Source organism: Psittacula echo (assembly GCF_963264785.1).
Source record: "Psittacula echo genome assembly, chromosome: 3".
Lineage (NCBI taxonomy): Eukaryota > Metazoa > Chordata > Aves > Psittaciformes > Psittacidae > Psittacula > Psittacula echo.
Genome location: NC_137736.1, coordinates 99337388 through 99352952, shown reverse-complemented (window position 1 = coordinate 99352952; position 15565 = coordinate 99337388). Strand labels below are relative to the sequence as shown.

The window sequence follows — 15565 nt, the reverse complement described above, 5'->3', positions numbered from 1 at the left end:
TGTTCTCGAGTCTTTTTTCCCTCTCTGTGGATATGATAGAAATGTTTAACTGACGTTTTGTATGCTCTTAGTAATAGAAACATGTATAAGGCATGGTAGGGAAAGTGGTTTGTATTAATCAATGAAAGTATTGTGCATATACCATGTTCCAGTAAAAACAAATCCAATCTTTGCATTCTGCAGACGCAGTACCCCTCTTCTTGAGACTACTTCATTCACCACACCAGAATGTTTGCGAGCAAGCTGTCTGGGCTCTCGGAAATATTATAGGTAACTTTTGTCATTATAATGATTCGAATTCAGGGAGCATTTCTTTTCAGAATTTGACTTTTGAACATTGGCATTATCATATGAGACTATGTTTCCTCTAAATTCTGTGGCTTAATATAACTTTTCATGTGGCCAGAATTACTTATATACATTGTATTTTTCTAAAGAATGATATCACTTGCTACACAAATATTAACAGGATAAACTTTGTATCTTGTAAAATATACATACGTATCCATACCTATGTATATGTAATTGAACATGACCTTTTAGTAGTAGACTACTGGTGAGGAAACATAGAATTTCAGTATCCCAACATGTCATTGCATACATTTCAAGATTTTCCATTTTTAATGTAATTTATTTTACAACAATTTTCATTTCTGTAGGTGATGGTCCTCAGTGTAGAGATTATGTCATATCACTGGGAGTTGTCAAACCTCTTCTGTCCTTCATCAATCCCTCCATTCCCATCACCTTCCTTCGGAACGTCACATGGGTCATTGTAAATCTCTGCAGGAATAAGGACCCTCCACCGCCTATGGAGACAGTTCAGGAGGTAAAGAATTACGGGACAGATAATTTTTTATACTCTGGGCTAGAGGCAAATGTTTTACATTGTCATACTATAAATTTATGCATGTTTTTTGCGAGTGTTTTGTGCCATTTACCAATTGTTAAAGGAAGTAATCTGACCAATTTAATGCTTTTTATTAAGGCTGTAATAAAGGTATTTGTAACATCTGAAACAGTAAGACTAAAGACTGATAAGCCATGTATTAAAATGGACACAACAAAAAAATTAACACACTGAAAAGTGTGTTACTCAGCATTTCATATTTTTATCATAAAAAGGCTACAAATGTGATTCTGTTCATAGAGATATTCTTACTGACAATAAATTAGTGAATGTGGTGTAGTTTGTGTTTCGACTAGCTGTGAACATGCGGTCAGTGTTAAGTCCTCACTTGAGAGAGAAGCATCTGAAAGTCCTTTTAAACTGGTGAACAGAGCAAATGCAGTGTTTATAGAGCAGGCACAGCTAGTAAAGTGATGCTAGTAGACTAGAACTAGAGTTGTAATGTACATGAAGTTCTTTTTCAGACAAATTCCAATGTATAGGTACAGTTTGTGAAGCCATGTGAACTATAATATTGTTAGGAACTAAAATTCAGTGAATTTTTAGAAATGAAGCAGGGAAACTTTTACAAGTTTCACCAAATAGTTCTAAGCAGTCTTACCATGTCTCAGTTTTATGTTTTCTCCAAACATGAATACAAAAATACAATTTTACTTTAGTCCAAGAGGGCCTTATTTATTGATGTAAGGGTAATGATTTTCATTATATTCTGTGGTAACAAAGCTTTTAAAATAGCAGGGAGTGTCTTATCTCTATTATTTATTTCTTTTCCCTCTGTGTCTTTGAAATACAATACTGTATTGTATTTTTACAAATTTTAAATATTATATATATGTATATTTTTATACATACTTTGAGGAAATGACCTGCTGAAAGTTTGTGAATGCAATATGGTAATGCAGTCTCAAGCTAAGCTTTGTGACTGCAGTACTTGGATGTATGATTGTACAGCCAGTTTTATTCTACTATAATGACTGATGAACTTCTTTTCAGATTTTGCCAGCATTGTGTGTTCTCATTTACCATACAGATATAAATGTAAGTAATTTCCAAAGTTTTAGCTATCTAGATTCTTCATTTCTCTAGAGAAAGAATGCTGCAAGATTGTGTTTAAGTGGCCAACTTGGTTTTGTGTGTTAATTTATGTATAATTAAGTAGTAAATGCACAATTTAATATGAAGAATAATATAATTGTAATCATTCAGAGCATGAAAAGGAAAATGCAAATACAATTTCTGAAATATCTTTTCTGAAAGTGGGGTTTTTTTGATCCTTTACTCTAGCAACTACATTTTAAGAGCCCCTGTTTTGTGGGATTGAGCACAAAAAATATAAAGTGCCAGCTTTACCATCAGCTTCACTTTAAGTCTGACCCAGTTTATAATTTTACATAGACAATATGTAATGCATGTGTAGAAAAAATACATATTATTCCACATATCAGTCCAGTCAAATATTGTGATCATACAGATAAATCTGACTTTTGTAACCTGTTGGGTGCCTGACTTTGCAACCTGTTTAGCTAAGGAAATCACATATGAAAATATATTTCAGTAAACAGAAATAAACTATTGGTTTTGGCACCTTTGACAACTTTTCAGGGTTTTAATACTAAACCTTCAGTACTTACCACATTTCTGATCCATGAGTCTACATACATTTTCTGAGTAAAGTCCTAGAGAGGTGGACTTACCTCCTGAAGTGTTATATTGGGACTTTAGGAGCAAAGATCTGTGTAAATAAGGGATACTGAGCTGCTCTTCTCCTCCTCCTCCTGTCAGCACTTTATAATGTCTTTGACTCTTGCTCCCTATAGTGGTCCTTCAACTTAGAGAAGCAGGATTGAATCCTTGTGGCAGATCTGGGGATAAAGCATAAGATTGGTGGAACTGGCTTTCATTACTTCCAACCCATGGTAGTGGTGTTTCTGCTGCTCTTTTAATGGTGAAGTGGGCTTGGCTCCACAAAATATTTGCAAACAGTTTAATCTGGAATTTTGCCAGGGTTTTCCCAGTGTAATGTGAGTGGGAGATAGCAAATGGTGACTTTCCAATTCGTAATTTGGACAAACTTGAATGGAAATGCATAGCAAAACCAGACATGCATCTAACCTATAGGCTTTTTTTCCCTGCCAAATTTGAAAGCTTTTGCAAGCGATGATTGTATGAGAGCTTCTTGAAGTAGATATGAGACCATGTGATGCCAGGTTTTGACTAATCTCAATTAGGGTGCCCGTCTTTTTGATCCTGAGAGTCAGGTGCTAGTTTGGAGGTACCAGTCTGGTCCCAGCCTCTCTGTACTGGAGCAGCAAACCTATCTTTGGAGATGAGTTAGTGATGCAGGTAGGTCAGCCAACAGTCCTGTGAGTGCTTCTGGCGGCTGCGGCTCTTGTCACCAGCAGGGCTGTGGGGCAGCAAACTGGTGAGGCACTATCTCTCACTGCTTCTGCTGTGATACTGGCTCCACTGCAGCACATTCTGCTGTTTCTGTGGCATTAGCAGGTGAGGGCAGCAGCAGGCTATGTCGAGAAAGCGTTAGGTCTGTGCCATCTGATCCAATGAGCTGGGTGGAAGCAGCCTGTGGGTCGGGACTTGAAAGTCTTTCCTGCATTTCAGCACTATGGTATTTAGCTGTTTTAATGGCTGGGAATTTAAAATGGGTATTTTGTTTTAGAAGTAGAGTAGATCTAGGTACCTCAACAGGTGATGTCCTCAGTGGGGTTCAGATTTCTCTTCCTGCGGTTCCTAACATCATCTCTAAGTGATTTGATATCCCTCTTTCTACTGGCTTTGTTTCTGTGTCAGAGACTACCTTTCAATTACTGCATCTTTTGTACCTTACTTCTTTTTGAGGGCTCTCAAATCATCCTTATCAATTCATCAGTGACTTAGTCTTTATTTTTTTTCAGTATACTAAGAGTGCCCTGCATGATAGTCATGGGTTCTATGTGGGATTTTGCTTTGCTTGAACAGTTGTCACCTTACGGTAGTTGCTAGTCTTTTAGCTGGGATAAGAGCTCTTTTCCTTTGCTGTGGATTTTAATCTTAGTACGAAGGCAGGAAAAGGCATACATCCAGAACAGAACAACACAGAAAGGTGCACTTTCACTTCAGAACTGCACTATGGATCAGAAATACTAACGTGTAGATAGATGGATTAAGGACCAAGAGAATTTAGGTATTCTGTAATCAAAAGAGCACAGTAACAAATTATAGTAATGCTAAGAGGCTGGATTAGTATTTTCTTCAGAAAGTTACTAGCATGACTACTTATCTGAGCTGGCTGTCTAGCTTTGAAATGCAAATCAAGCCCAACAGTTTACCTTTGTGAGATGATGTATGCTGTCACTTTATGCACCAAAATGTGGTATGGAATTAAAAAAAATTGGGAGGACATATAGAAATTATGGAATAAATGGCACCTGTTTTAATAATTGTACATAATCTAACATTTTACTAGTTAGCTCTCATCGTAATAATTTTTGAGGTTTTGCTGTAAATAAATTGCATGCTCTTCCCCCTCCCCCCCAACATGTAGAATGGCGATCACTGAATTAAGCCTCCATTATGTGGATTTTACTGTTCAATGTGTAAACAAACCATGGTCTTTCCAATTTGTAGATTCTTGTGGACACTGTTTGGGCTTTGTCCTACTTAACAGATGGTGGAAACGAACAGATACAAATGGTGATTGATTCAGGAGTTGTACCTTTTCTAGTTCCTCTTCTGAGTCATCAGGAGGTTAAAGTTCAAGTAAGTCTGGTTCAGCTGCTATTGAATAGTCTTCTGTAAGGTATTTGCTAAGAAAGTGTGCCTTAAAGTAACTATTAGTGGAGTACTGAGATGAACATTTATAGCTACATCTGTTACAGGTAAAACTGAACAAAAAGAGTTACCTATACTAGGGAAAAAAGATTATTAAAATGAAAGACAACTTGAACAAAACAGTTCTAATATAGTGAGTATTTTAATAATATAGTCTAATTTTAGTGAAGTGACAAGTTAAACATTAACTTTCAGTGTGTGACTATAAGGGGTGCCTTCCTTTTGTAGTCCTGAAGTATTTAGCAACAACAGATTTTAGATTTTCCAGAATAAGTCACACATGCTCTTTTCTGTTGCTGCACACATGGTTGTGCATACTCTGTCTGAATTGCTCATAGAAATCAGTATTTTGGGACCTTTTGAATGTTTGCAGATGCTGAGTCCTTTTAGTAAATTTCTAATTAGCTGTAAAAGGTAGCTTAACTGAGCTTGTTTGATTGATTTCAAAGACAAAGGGAAACAAAGTTAATTGTGCTTCCTTTTTATAAATGAGCAGTTGCAATTGGGAGGGGCTTTATGTATCTGTGCATTTGTCCTGTTTGTTTAGTTTGTACTTTGGATGAGACTTAGCTGTCTTGAAATATGTCAGACCAGAGTTCACTCAGTGAAAGGGAGTCTCTCCACTATTCTGTCACTTGTAAAGCATTTCCCTGGCCTTGTTCAAGGCAAGGTTGGACAGAGCTTTGGGCAACGTGGTCTAGGGTGAGGTGTCCCTGCCCGTGGCAGGAGGGTTGGAACTAGGTGATCTTAAGGTCCTTTCCAACCCTAACTATTCTATGATTCTATATACAGTCCATTTCTGAAAGACAACTGAGAGTCAATAAGAAGAAAAGTAGTTGTGGGAATTTTAATTTGTAGTGGAGAGCTGGGTGGAGAAGTAAGCAACCTTAGCAGACATAGTCAAAGCATAGAAGCAGTTCATGTAATTGTAACTCAGGTCAAATACATGATGAATTAACTTTTCTAATGGTTTAATATCCTTTTAATTTATAATGTTTACACTTGTTGAGTTGAGCTGCAGTGCATCTATTCAGTAAAATGCTGTACTGTGTACCTCTCTTTTGATGAAACAGTACTCATTTTGGGGATGTAGCTCAGAGGATGAAGTGCTAAATTGTATCTTGCAAAGTGTTTTTATAGAGACGTCTTCAAATTGTCTTTGTTTTGGCATAAGTAACAGCAATGTCTTTAACATGCAATTTTTTTTCCTTCCCGCTTTGGATATTCAGACAGCAGCACTGAGAGCAGTAGGCAACATAGTAACTGGTACTGATGAACAGACACAAGTTGTTCTCAATTGTGATGTTTTGTCTTATTTCCCAAATCTCCTGACGCATCCAAAAGAGAAGATAAACAAGGTATGATTTGTTTCTTCCTAACTTGATCTTTCTGTTTAAGAAATAAAACTGTAGAATTCCAGAAGGATTTCTTACAGCTGTTATTTCCAGCATGTGAACTATTTTGTGTAAAGGCACAGCCTTTGAGCCAGGTGGTTCATTAGGACTAAAGCCAAACAGCCATAGTGAGCATCCATGCATTAGTGTTGATGCCTAGTGCTTTCTGAGAGGACTGATGTTTTTTCTTTGAAGTGTGATACTTTTTTTGTATTATAGTTGCATTATAGTTTTTCATAACTAAAAGTGTTAATTTTTGGTTGAATCCAGTTTAATAAGACCAATCCAGTTTTTCCACTCTACCATTTCATAGTGGAGTTTGTTCTCTTGTCCATGTTCACCTTCAAGTAAGTAGGGAGTGCCACTGTCCTTTTCTGAAACTCTCCCTGCATTTCCTCTCCTTCCTTTTGGCAGAGGTAGCTTCACTGCTGCAGGGACTGAATGGAATAGGGGGAATTTGATGAAAGAAAGTGATCAGTGCCCTGTTTTCCAGAGCTGTAGTTCATGTTACTTGCATTTGTTTATTTTTCATTGTGCTATCTTCCACTACACAGATGGGGCTGGCTGAGGAGGAGGCTGGTTTTGGTTAGCTCGTGTTGATTCTTTTGCTTAGTGTACCATTGAGGGGGAATCTGTTTGTAAGGAATTTGTTTCTTCAGGCCCTGTCAAGTGTCAGGAGATCTAAAGAACTTATCTTTGAAAGTTCAAACTGCTGTGATTTGTTTCTGCCTGCCCTTGTAGCTCTCACAAAAGAAGGATGAAGAGTTCTTTTGAGTGCCAAGGAATTACTTTTGTATAAGGGGAGTCTAGAAATTTTAAGTTTGTTGTGAGGTGCAAATACAATTAAAAGCAGGATGCACAGCCCTAAAAATTGGAACCCATTTTGTTGTTTTCATAATTGGCTATTTGCCACATCTGGTTGTGTTTTAAGATTGGAGCCTTTTTAAGATGTTCTGGATTGCTTTGACAGGTATCCCCCTTTGTAGCCAGGAGTTTGGAGCTGCTGTTTGATAGGTGCTAGCATTATTGATGAACCACCTGAAGGAGATGACTGCTGGGTGAAGTCTCAGGACTGAGCATCCTATCTGATACTTGTATGAGCTTTGTGAGCTCCCCTTTGTGTTTCAGGAAGAAAATGGTAGTTGGGTTTGGTGGTCTCTGTATCAGCACAGAAAGTTGCTACTGAGCTGTCAATAGTAGGGTAAAGGGTTATTTTATATGAGGTTTTACCAGTTTTCCTGCTTCCTTTGCAAAACTGACCGAAAGTTGAAAACATGGCTGTGACTCCAGCAGTGCAAAGTGGATGTAAGGTTGAAGTCAGTATTGCTTTTGATGTATGGAGGCACTTCTTGTAAGTAATAATCTGGCCCTATAAATAAATCATGTCTATTTTAGATTGATCCCCTGCATGTTTAGCTTTCACAGTGCAATAAAAGTTTGTGCGCTAGAAATGCTATTTGAGCAGGAAACCTACAGGTTCTGTTTAGTGATTGGTCATGGTATGATTTTAGGTTTTGAGGTTGTTTTGTATAGTTTGGTTGGATTTGGGGGTTTTGGTATGGTTTTGGTTTTAATCTGTTGACTGGTTTCTAAAAGTGTTTTGCTTTTTTGTTTTGTCCAATTGTAGGAAGCAGTTTGGTTCCTTTCCAATATCACAGCAGGAAACCAGCAACAAGTTCAGGCTGTAATAGATGCTGGACTAATCCCTATGATCATACACCAGCTGGCTAAGGTCAGTCAAACTATCGGCTATGCGAGTTGTCATCCTCTTTTTATAAATCTGACATGAGGAGTCTGTGATTTTTAATAATAAGCTTGACAGATGTTTCCATGCTGATTTTAATGAGCTATTAATTTTATTTTTCAGGGGGACTTTGGAACACAAAAGGAGGCTGCTTGGGCAATTAGCAATTTGACAATAAGTGGGAGAAAAGATCAGGTATGTGTAGTAGGATTCCGAATTGTCACTAAAACGTTGCACATGCAGGCATTTGTAAGAAACACAATGTTGAAAGCACTTTTTTGTTCGTTATTTAGGTTGAATACCTTGTACAGCAAAATGTAATCCCACCATTCTGCAATCTACTCTCAGTAAAGGACTCTCAAGTGGTACAGGTGGTGCTGGATGGTCTGAAAAACATCCTGATAATGGCTGGCGATGAGGCCAGCACAATAGCTGAAATTATAGAAGAGTGTGGAGGTTAGTACTTATTAGGCTTTTAAAAAATTTAATTTGGTGGATATTATTCTGTCTTCCCCTTACTGCTGTCATGTTTACTACAGCGTTTTTTTTACCATGGCTGTTTTAATAAGTAAGTGAGACTGTTTGATTTGGTTTAGAGATGACCATGTTGGAAGAATTGTTGAAGGAGCTTTCTGTAGCTTGAGTATTCTTTAGGTTTAAATGAGAATTGTACTTCTTTTAATTTGATTATTGCATATATTTTTGTTCTGTGGTAAAACACAATTCTTGCTTTAGCTCACTGCCTTAGAAGCAGTTGTTAGGATCATTTCGTTACAAACCAAATCAGCATGAGGAGTCATCTTGATACTGCAATCCAGGTGTTAGCACATGATAATGAATGTATTACAGTAAGATAACAGTAAAGGGATATTGAAGAACTTACTACATTGGAAGTTTTTGCCTTGTATTGTTCCATATCCTGTTTGAGAATGAGACTAGTGTTTTAAGTTGCTCTTAGTTTGGGGTTTTGTCGCCTTGTTGCTTTAAACTCTTATGCAACACACAAAAGTAGCCACTTTCTTTTGATGGTATACAGAAAGCACAATGACTGCAACAAAAGATATGTAGTATGCATGAGTCTTAAATACGGAGAGTTTTATCTGAAAAGAGAGAAGATTCCATTATCCCGTGTTCATAAAATGGGATATTCCATGGTATACAAAAGTTCCCAAACTACTTCTGTTTTCTCTTAAGAGATAAATATAGCTACTTTGTAGATAGTATTTGCAGATTGACCTACATATTTTCTAGTATGTTTCAGTAGTAATGTTTCATTATTTTTCATATTTTTTTTCAAAGTAGTCAGTAACTCCAATTTAAACTTATAAAACTCTTTTCTATTTTCTTTTCATTCAGGGTTAGAGAAAATCGAAGCCTTGCAACAGCATGAGAATGAAGACATTTATAAACTAGCATTTGAAATCATAGATCAGTATTTCTCTGGTGATGATGTAAGTATGCTAAAGACTGACAAGTGTATGCGCTGTGCTGTTAGCTTAGTAAGTACATTGTCATTGTTCCTCAGTTCCAATTGCCATGAACATAGGGAACATCTGGGAAATCAGTTTTCCTGATCCTTTTGCAGTACAGCTTCCCTCAGTTGTAAGTCTTTGAAGAGTTTCTCGATACCAGGAATTTTCTTTTAACAACATCAAGATGACTGCTCTGGTTTCACCTAATAAATTGATTGACACTGACCTAATTTTGTCACACTGACATATAAATTCACATGTAATTTCTTGAGATTAGAATCTAAACAGTTCTTTGGCTCTCCTTTTTACTTTGTCATGCGTCAGTCTGGAGGGAGGGGTGGATCCTTAGTTTCAGGTAGATTACTGTATTTCATGTCTGCAATTGCTCAGTCTGGATTCTGCATTGAAAAAAGTCATCAAAACTGTTAACACTTTCTGCAACTGATTGATCTAGACCATCTGATATTCTGTTGCACCCTGGTTGGTTATTTTGAGCCTTTGGGTTCTAGCTCTTCCTGCTACTGGCTGGCTGTGAGTGCCTCAGAAGCATTTCAACAAGCAATTTGAAGACAGTAATTATAAAGGCCATCCAGGGTGTCTGTTGTTCTGCAGCCTAGCAGAGCTATGTCTTCAGTTGCTCTTAAATTGAACTCTCCAGATACCAGCTCTAACTTTAGGACTTCTTAATTTTCAGTTCTTGGGCTCATCATGGGATTGCAGAGTTAGTCACCAGAAGCTGAGATATGTGAAAAGCTCCCTATGCTTGTAATGATTCTGTGGGCAGTGTCTAATAGTCTCCAGAATAACTCCAAGACTTCTTTAGCTAAAACCAAAGAGTCTAGTGGGGAGGGTCAAAAAATATCTCTTTTAAACACTAAAGGGCATTAGTGCTCCCTTTTGTGCATTCCCTTCTTACTTAAATGCAATTTAATTTGTGCTTGATCTGCTGAATTTAGCTCCTTTACTCAGGAGCAAGACTTTACTTCAGATTATTGTTTATACTTTTACCATGTTTTCTGGGGCTTTTAAAACTTAAAATGGTTGAAATTCCATGACTGGAAGATAGGAGTTCAAACATAAAACCAGACAAGTTTTCAGGTGGTAATTACAAGTAGGAAAATAACCCATATCATTTGAGGATTAGTGAAAAGGAGGAAAAAAAAAAGAAAATCCAAATTGCCCTAGGGTGGTAAGAGCCTGGTTATGTTATCCTGCTTGGCAGCGTCAAGATTGACTGCCCATGAGTATTCCTGCCTTCTGTCACTTTGGGATCTACTGTATTCTCATGAGATTTTGCTGGCTACTAGATATCCCTTCACTTTTAATCCCATCTGCTCCTTTGCTGAGCCCTGTAAAGTGCACAGCTTTGTAAAGGACCAGCACTAATGGCTTCCTGACTTCAGTTTATTGTGTTAAAGGCATGTGAACTTAGGTAATGTTATTTTGTAGTACTCCTGCAGAAGGCAGAAGTGCTAATTTATCAACTGGCAAACATTTTGCAAAGCATTCTGAAACCAGATTTGATCTTCATTTCGGCATGACATGCCCCACCCTTGCTCATGCAGATTGTTTCCGTCACCAAAGGCCTTAATTTCAGCCTCCAATTTAGGTATTGTCTCCCAAAATAAAGAGAAACAGTGTTTAGATGAGTCATTTCTAACCCTGGACTACTCCAGGGTCAGATCTCAGAAAGCTTGGACCCCCCACAATAAAGGCTCTTAACCTTCTTCAGAATGACACACGGTTTGACACAAGTGGTTACTGCAGCCTAATTTGGAGAATAGATTCAGCTGGTGATTGGAGGAGGACAGGTAGCGTTTGAAGTTGTGCATATTGATAATGCTGATCATGTTATTTGCTGTTCCTAGAGGTGGTAAATACCTACATTCTAACAGCTATGAGGAAGTTGAGTGAAGTTGGATACTGATGCCTTTCATTCTGTATACATAGAGTAATGATGTACTTTTGGATTCTAAAAAAAATCAGATTGGCTTGTGAGAGCTATATAAAACTGCTCTGAAATGTGTAAGAATCTGTCAGATTCTTACAGGAGATACTGAGTACTCTTTTAAGCTTTATAGAAGTATTTCCTTCAGCTGCTGATAGAGATTATTTTCATGTTTGAAAAAAAAAAAAACCAAACGGGAGAAAGTACAAAACTGATTTTGGAATTCACAACTAGTGATTAGCCAACTGCAGAAGTACTAAAAATTGGCATTGAAAATTGAATCACACAGCTAAAATAGTAACTGTTTTGACCAAGCAGCAACCTGGTCTCTAAGGGTTACAATTTTTTGTTTCCCTGATGGTATTAGAACAGATTTGATGTGTTGTTCTTTTTCAACATATCTGAGAAATGGAATTTGAAAAACTGATCTAATTTTATTGCAATAATATTAAAAAAGGAAAAAAAGATTGACATTTGTGAATCTCTTCTACACATACTGAACTGTACAGGGAATTGGCCTCTCATGTGTTTTTGTTGTTGTATTTTATAGATTGACGAAGATCCCAGTCTCATTCCTGAAGCCACTCAAGGAGGTACTTACAACTTTGACCCAACAGCCAACCTTCAAACAAAAGAATTTAATTTTTAAGTCGAAAAAAGTGCAGCTTCTCTGTCCCACACCAGAATGAAGCACCACCAGATGGCTACCAAGTGAAGAAACAAAAGGCTCCAAGACACCCATGCCTCTTCGTTTTGATGCTTCTAAAGCAAGCCATGTATCGGTCACTTTGCAGTTGCCAAACATCACTGTCACATGGACTGTAAATGCATATGCATGATCTCTTAAACTGTTCCAGAATTCTTTTTAACAGTCCCAACCACCTTTTTTTGCCTTTTTCCTGGTGCCACATGCTGAAAACCGCAATCTGCAGTTTTGTTAAGAATATTCCATAGTGGTGGCACATTGGCTTTCCATGGAAAAGTAGCTTCTTTGGAAAACGGTGCGCTGTGGATCAAGACACTTTGGTATGATGCATACATTTTGGAAGACTTTACAGGGGCCCAGTTTCTCTGAGCCTCCATCGTCGTCCTCCACAAACATATTTTCATATACTTTATGTGGAAGAATAGATTCAAAAATGCAAGCCAAATGAATTTCATTGGTGAAACTGAAATAAAAGTAACTTAAACAAAAACAAACAAACACTTGGCAATTGATTAGACACTTAAGTTTAAAACAAAAAAACTACTTCAGCTATCAGTAATTGATGTGTGTTCATTAACTGCCTCAGAAACCAGGGTTGGAGAATGAACTGTAGATTTGGACTGGTAAAGCTTTTGCCATTATACCTAATTTTTGAGAACAGCGAGCCCTATTTGACCACTCACTTCAGCCTGTGTGTTCCTGCTGTTTTGAAGTAATCAAATGCTGTGCATGGTATTTTACCTGAGCTACAACCTGTTATGGACTTGAACTTCTGTTTAAGCTGAAAGCAAGAGTCCCAGACTGTAGAAAAAGAAAAAAATATTTGTCCAAAAATGTATTAGTTAAAAAGAATCTTGCTTTCAACTTTCAGTAGTCAATATATTTTGTTTTAAATTGATAATTGGATATGGTTGATTTATATTGGGTTTAAACTGTGGAGCTTTCATGTTTACTGTAATTTAGTCTTAAACTATTTTTTACTTAGTAATCAGTGCTTATGATGATGTGGTTGGCAACAAACCAGCAACTACTTAGAAGCGTCATAAAAGCTTCATTCTTGGAGTATCGGAAGAGTAATTCAGAAGTTAGTCTCAAATCTTATTCACATGATTAAAAAAAGATACAAACTGGTTGACGTGTGAGGCTGTATGGAAGCTGCCGCTATTCAGCATCAACCTGATGTGCAGCGCACATTAAATAACTTTACATAAGGTGTGTAAGGTCACAAAGTGTGTAAGCTTTTGGAAAATCGTCTGACCCAGTCATTTTCAAAGGGATTTTGGTATTACTGGGGTGAAGATTGATAACTTCAAAATTCTGTAAGCTGTCACACAAACTGGTTTTGTTGCTGTTGTTTACTGGGTGTAATTTCCCAATGCATTGATGTGAAGGGATAGAAAAATCTAAACTAATTTAGTTATTGGATGTGGGTTGTATTTACTGTGATGAAGATAAGGACAGATGCCATCAGAGCTTTGTGGATCAGCTGTTTTTCCACTGATGAACAACGCATAGCAGGTGTGCATTCATTAAGTATATGTCTGCCAAGGTGGAGCCACTTTAAAGAGTGAGTTGTCTTGTATCTCAGCTGGATACAAGCGTATGTTTAAACTGCAAGATTTTTACTTGCTAGATAATCTGTTTTAATATAGTGGTTTGGCCTCTGATTATTTATAGGTTTTATAAATTTTAGAATCAATTTCTCTTTAAGGTGGCTCAGATTTTTCAACTCTTGTGCACATAAAATTGAGTTGAAGTTCATTGTGCCTTTTTTCTTTTCCCAAAAGTTGAGTTGAAGCTTCATATGGTAACTGCATCCTATTCACACACTATAGTCTAAAAATCTTGAAACTGTGTGGTGTTCGCTAAAAAACTAAACAATAAAAAGTAAAAGTTAGGTAAGGTCACAAAGTTTCTGTGAAATTAGAGTTCCAGCAGATGTTAATGTGGACAAATATTTCCCCCCTTCTAATTCAGTGTAGTCTCCCTGTATGCCATATAGACTGACGGATACCCTGTTCCGCCTGCACTAGCTTATTATCCTGGAGATGACATACAAATTGATACTGAAACAACAGTTTTCCACTACTGTGAAGATTTGATCCTTTTCTTGCACTCAATGCATTACATTAAAAGTGAACATCAGAGAACTGGGTAAGGCAGGACAAAGCATTTGCTCAGTTCTTTCTGTTGTGACCTTATCAGCTTTTGATTGGGATTGCACCATTTCATAGTTAATAAAGGAAACAAAGTATATTGCTGCACTTTTAAGTTTTCAGAACAGTGTTTAAAATTGCATTGTTTTTATTATTTTTTTAAACTATCAGTTAAAATAGACTAAAACGTTCTTTCAAAGAGGCATCTAAATGTGTTCCTAATTTTGTATATGGGCTTAGGTTTTGTAACCAATAAAAAGCTGCTATCAAATACTATAAAAAATTCAAGAACTTATTTTGAAGATTCTGAAACTGCTTAGTCTTCACAGATTGACTTAGGAGTTTTTGTCTTTGACTAGATATTAGTTAGCAGAACTCCGCATCAAAGTTTGAAGTATGTTATACGAGAATGAATAAAGTACGCTAATGCAGTCATCTCTGAAACTTTGGATACTGTTCCAGTATGGAGTTTCATACTTTTTAAGGAGATGTTCCTAGTCACGTATACGAGGCTGTGGTAAGTGAGCTGCATTCATGTAACTATTAAATAGCAACTTCACTTTAAAGCTTTCACAGTCCTTTTCTACCTCCAGAAATGTCCTTTCTAGGCTCCCAGTGCTGATTCAGCACTGATTTTAAGCTCAGGATGCTGTACAAGCAAGCCCAACTCCTGCCCAGGGTGTGCTGGGAGGAGGCGTACATCAAGAACGGCCTTAGGCAGGAGACTGGTCTTCCATGGTACTCCATAGCTAGAAGGGATGGACACCATCCCTCACCTCAGGCATGAGTGACCCCATAAAGGGGGATGCTCAAGGATAGATTGGAGGTTTCAGACTTGCACTGTCCAGCAAGCACCTAATTAGTACTGCTTTAATTATGTGAGAGCTGCAGTGGAAGAAAACCTCTTGAACTGCTTGAAGGTGCCTGTGATTCTGCAGCTATGGCTTTGCCATCCTTGCTATGTGTCAGTCAGGTGAATCACCCTCTCTCCATGGGTACATTGTTGATGGAGATGAGCTTCCAGGACTGTATTTAAATCTGCAAATGCTCTTCTGGGGGTGTATAAAGAATAAAGGTTTCAGAAAACCAAACTCCCATTTCCAAAAGCAGTTCAATCTCTTTGATTTTCCATCAGCTCTCAGCTGACAAAAGGAATGGTCGCGGGTTTTGGCAACCTGTTAATTGTCCAGTTATCCACCTAGATGGTTTGGCAGGCATTACCTTGGAATAAAGAATTTTAAGAGACATCTCAGGTCCACTGATAGGCTTATTGTTTAAAAATATCAGTGGACTGAATGATAGGTCAGGCCATTTTGTTACTCTAATCTGAACCATTACCCCCTCTAGATTCTGAGGGTGTTTCAAACCAGTTATTTCTACCAAAGCAGCCTAGTTGCCTTGTGTTCCTTC

The 15565-nt window shown here is 37.5% G+C and overlaps 1 protein-coding gene across 1 annotated transcript in view; it reads left to right on the top strand.

Moving 5' to 3' along the window:
• KPNA3 (karyopherin subunit alpha 3) overlaps positions 1 to 14583 on the top strand; it is a 55165-nt gene extending 40582 nt beyond the window's left edge. The window contains exons 8-17 of the mRNA XM_080612039.1: positions 184 to 270; positions 660 to 829; positions 1904 to 1948; positions 4532 to 4663; positions 5965 to 6093; positions 7757 to 7861; positions 7997 to 8068; positions 8167 to 8329; positions 9230 to 9324; positions 11844 to 14583. Coding sequence (XP_080468165.1) covers positions 184 to 270; positions 660 to 829; positions 1904 to 1948; positions 4532 to 4663; positions 5965 to 6093; positions 7757 to 7861; positions 7997 to 8068; positions 8167 to 8329; positions 9230 to 9324; positions 11844 to 11942 — 1097 coding nt within the window. The 3' untranslated portion in view covers positions 11943 to 14583. The remainder of the gene's footprint in view (positions 1 to 183; positions 271 to 659; positions 830 to 1903; positions 1949 to 4531; positions 4664 to 5964; positions 6094 to 7756; positions 7862 to 7996; positions 8069 to 8166; positions 8330 to 9229; positions 9325 to 11843) is intronic.
• The last annotated feature ends 982 nt before the right edge of the window (positions 14584 to 15565 follow it).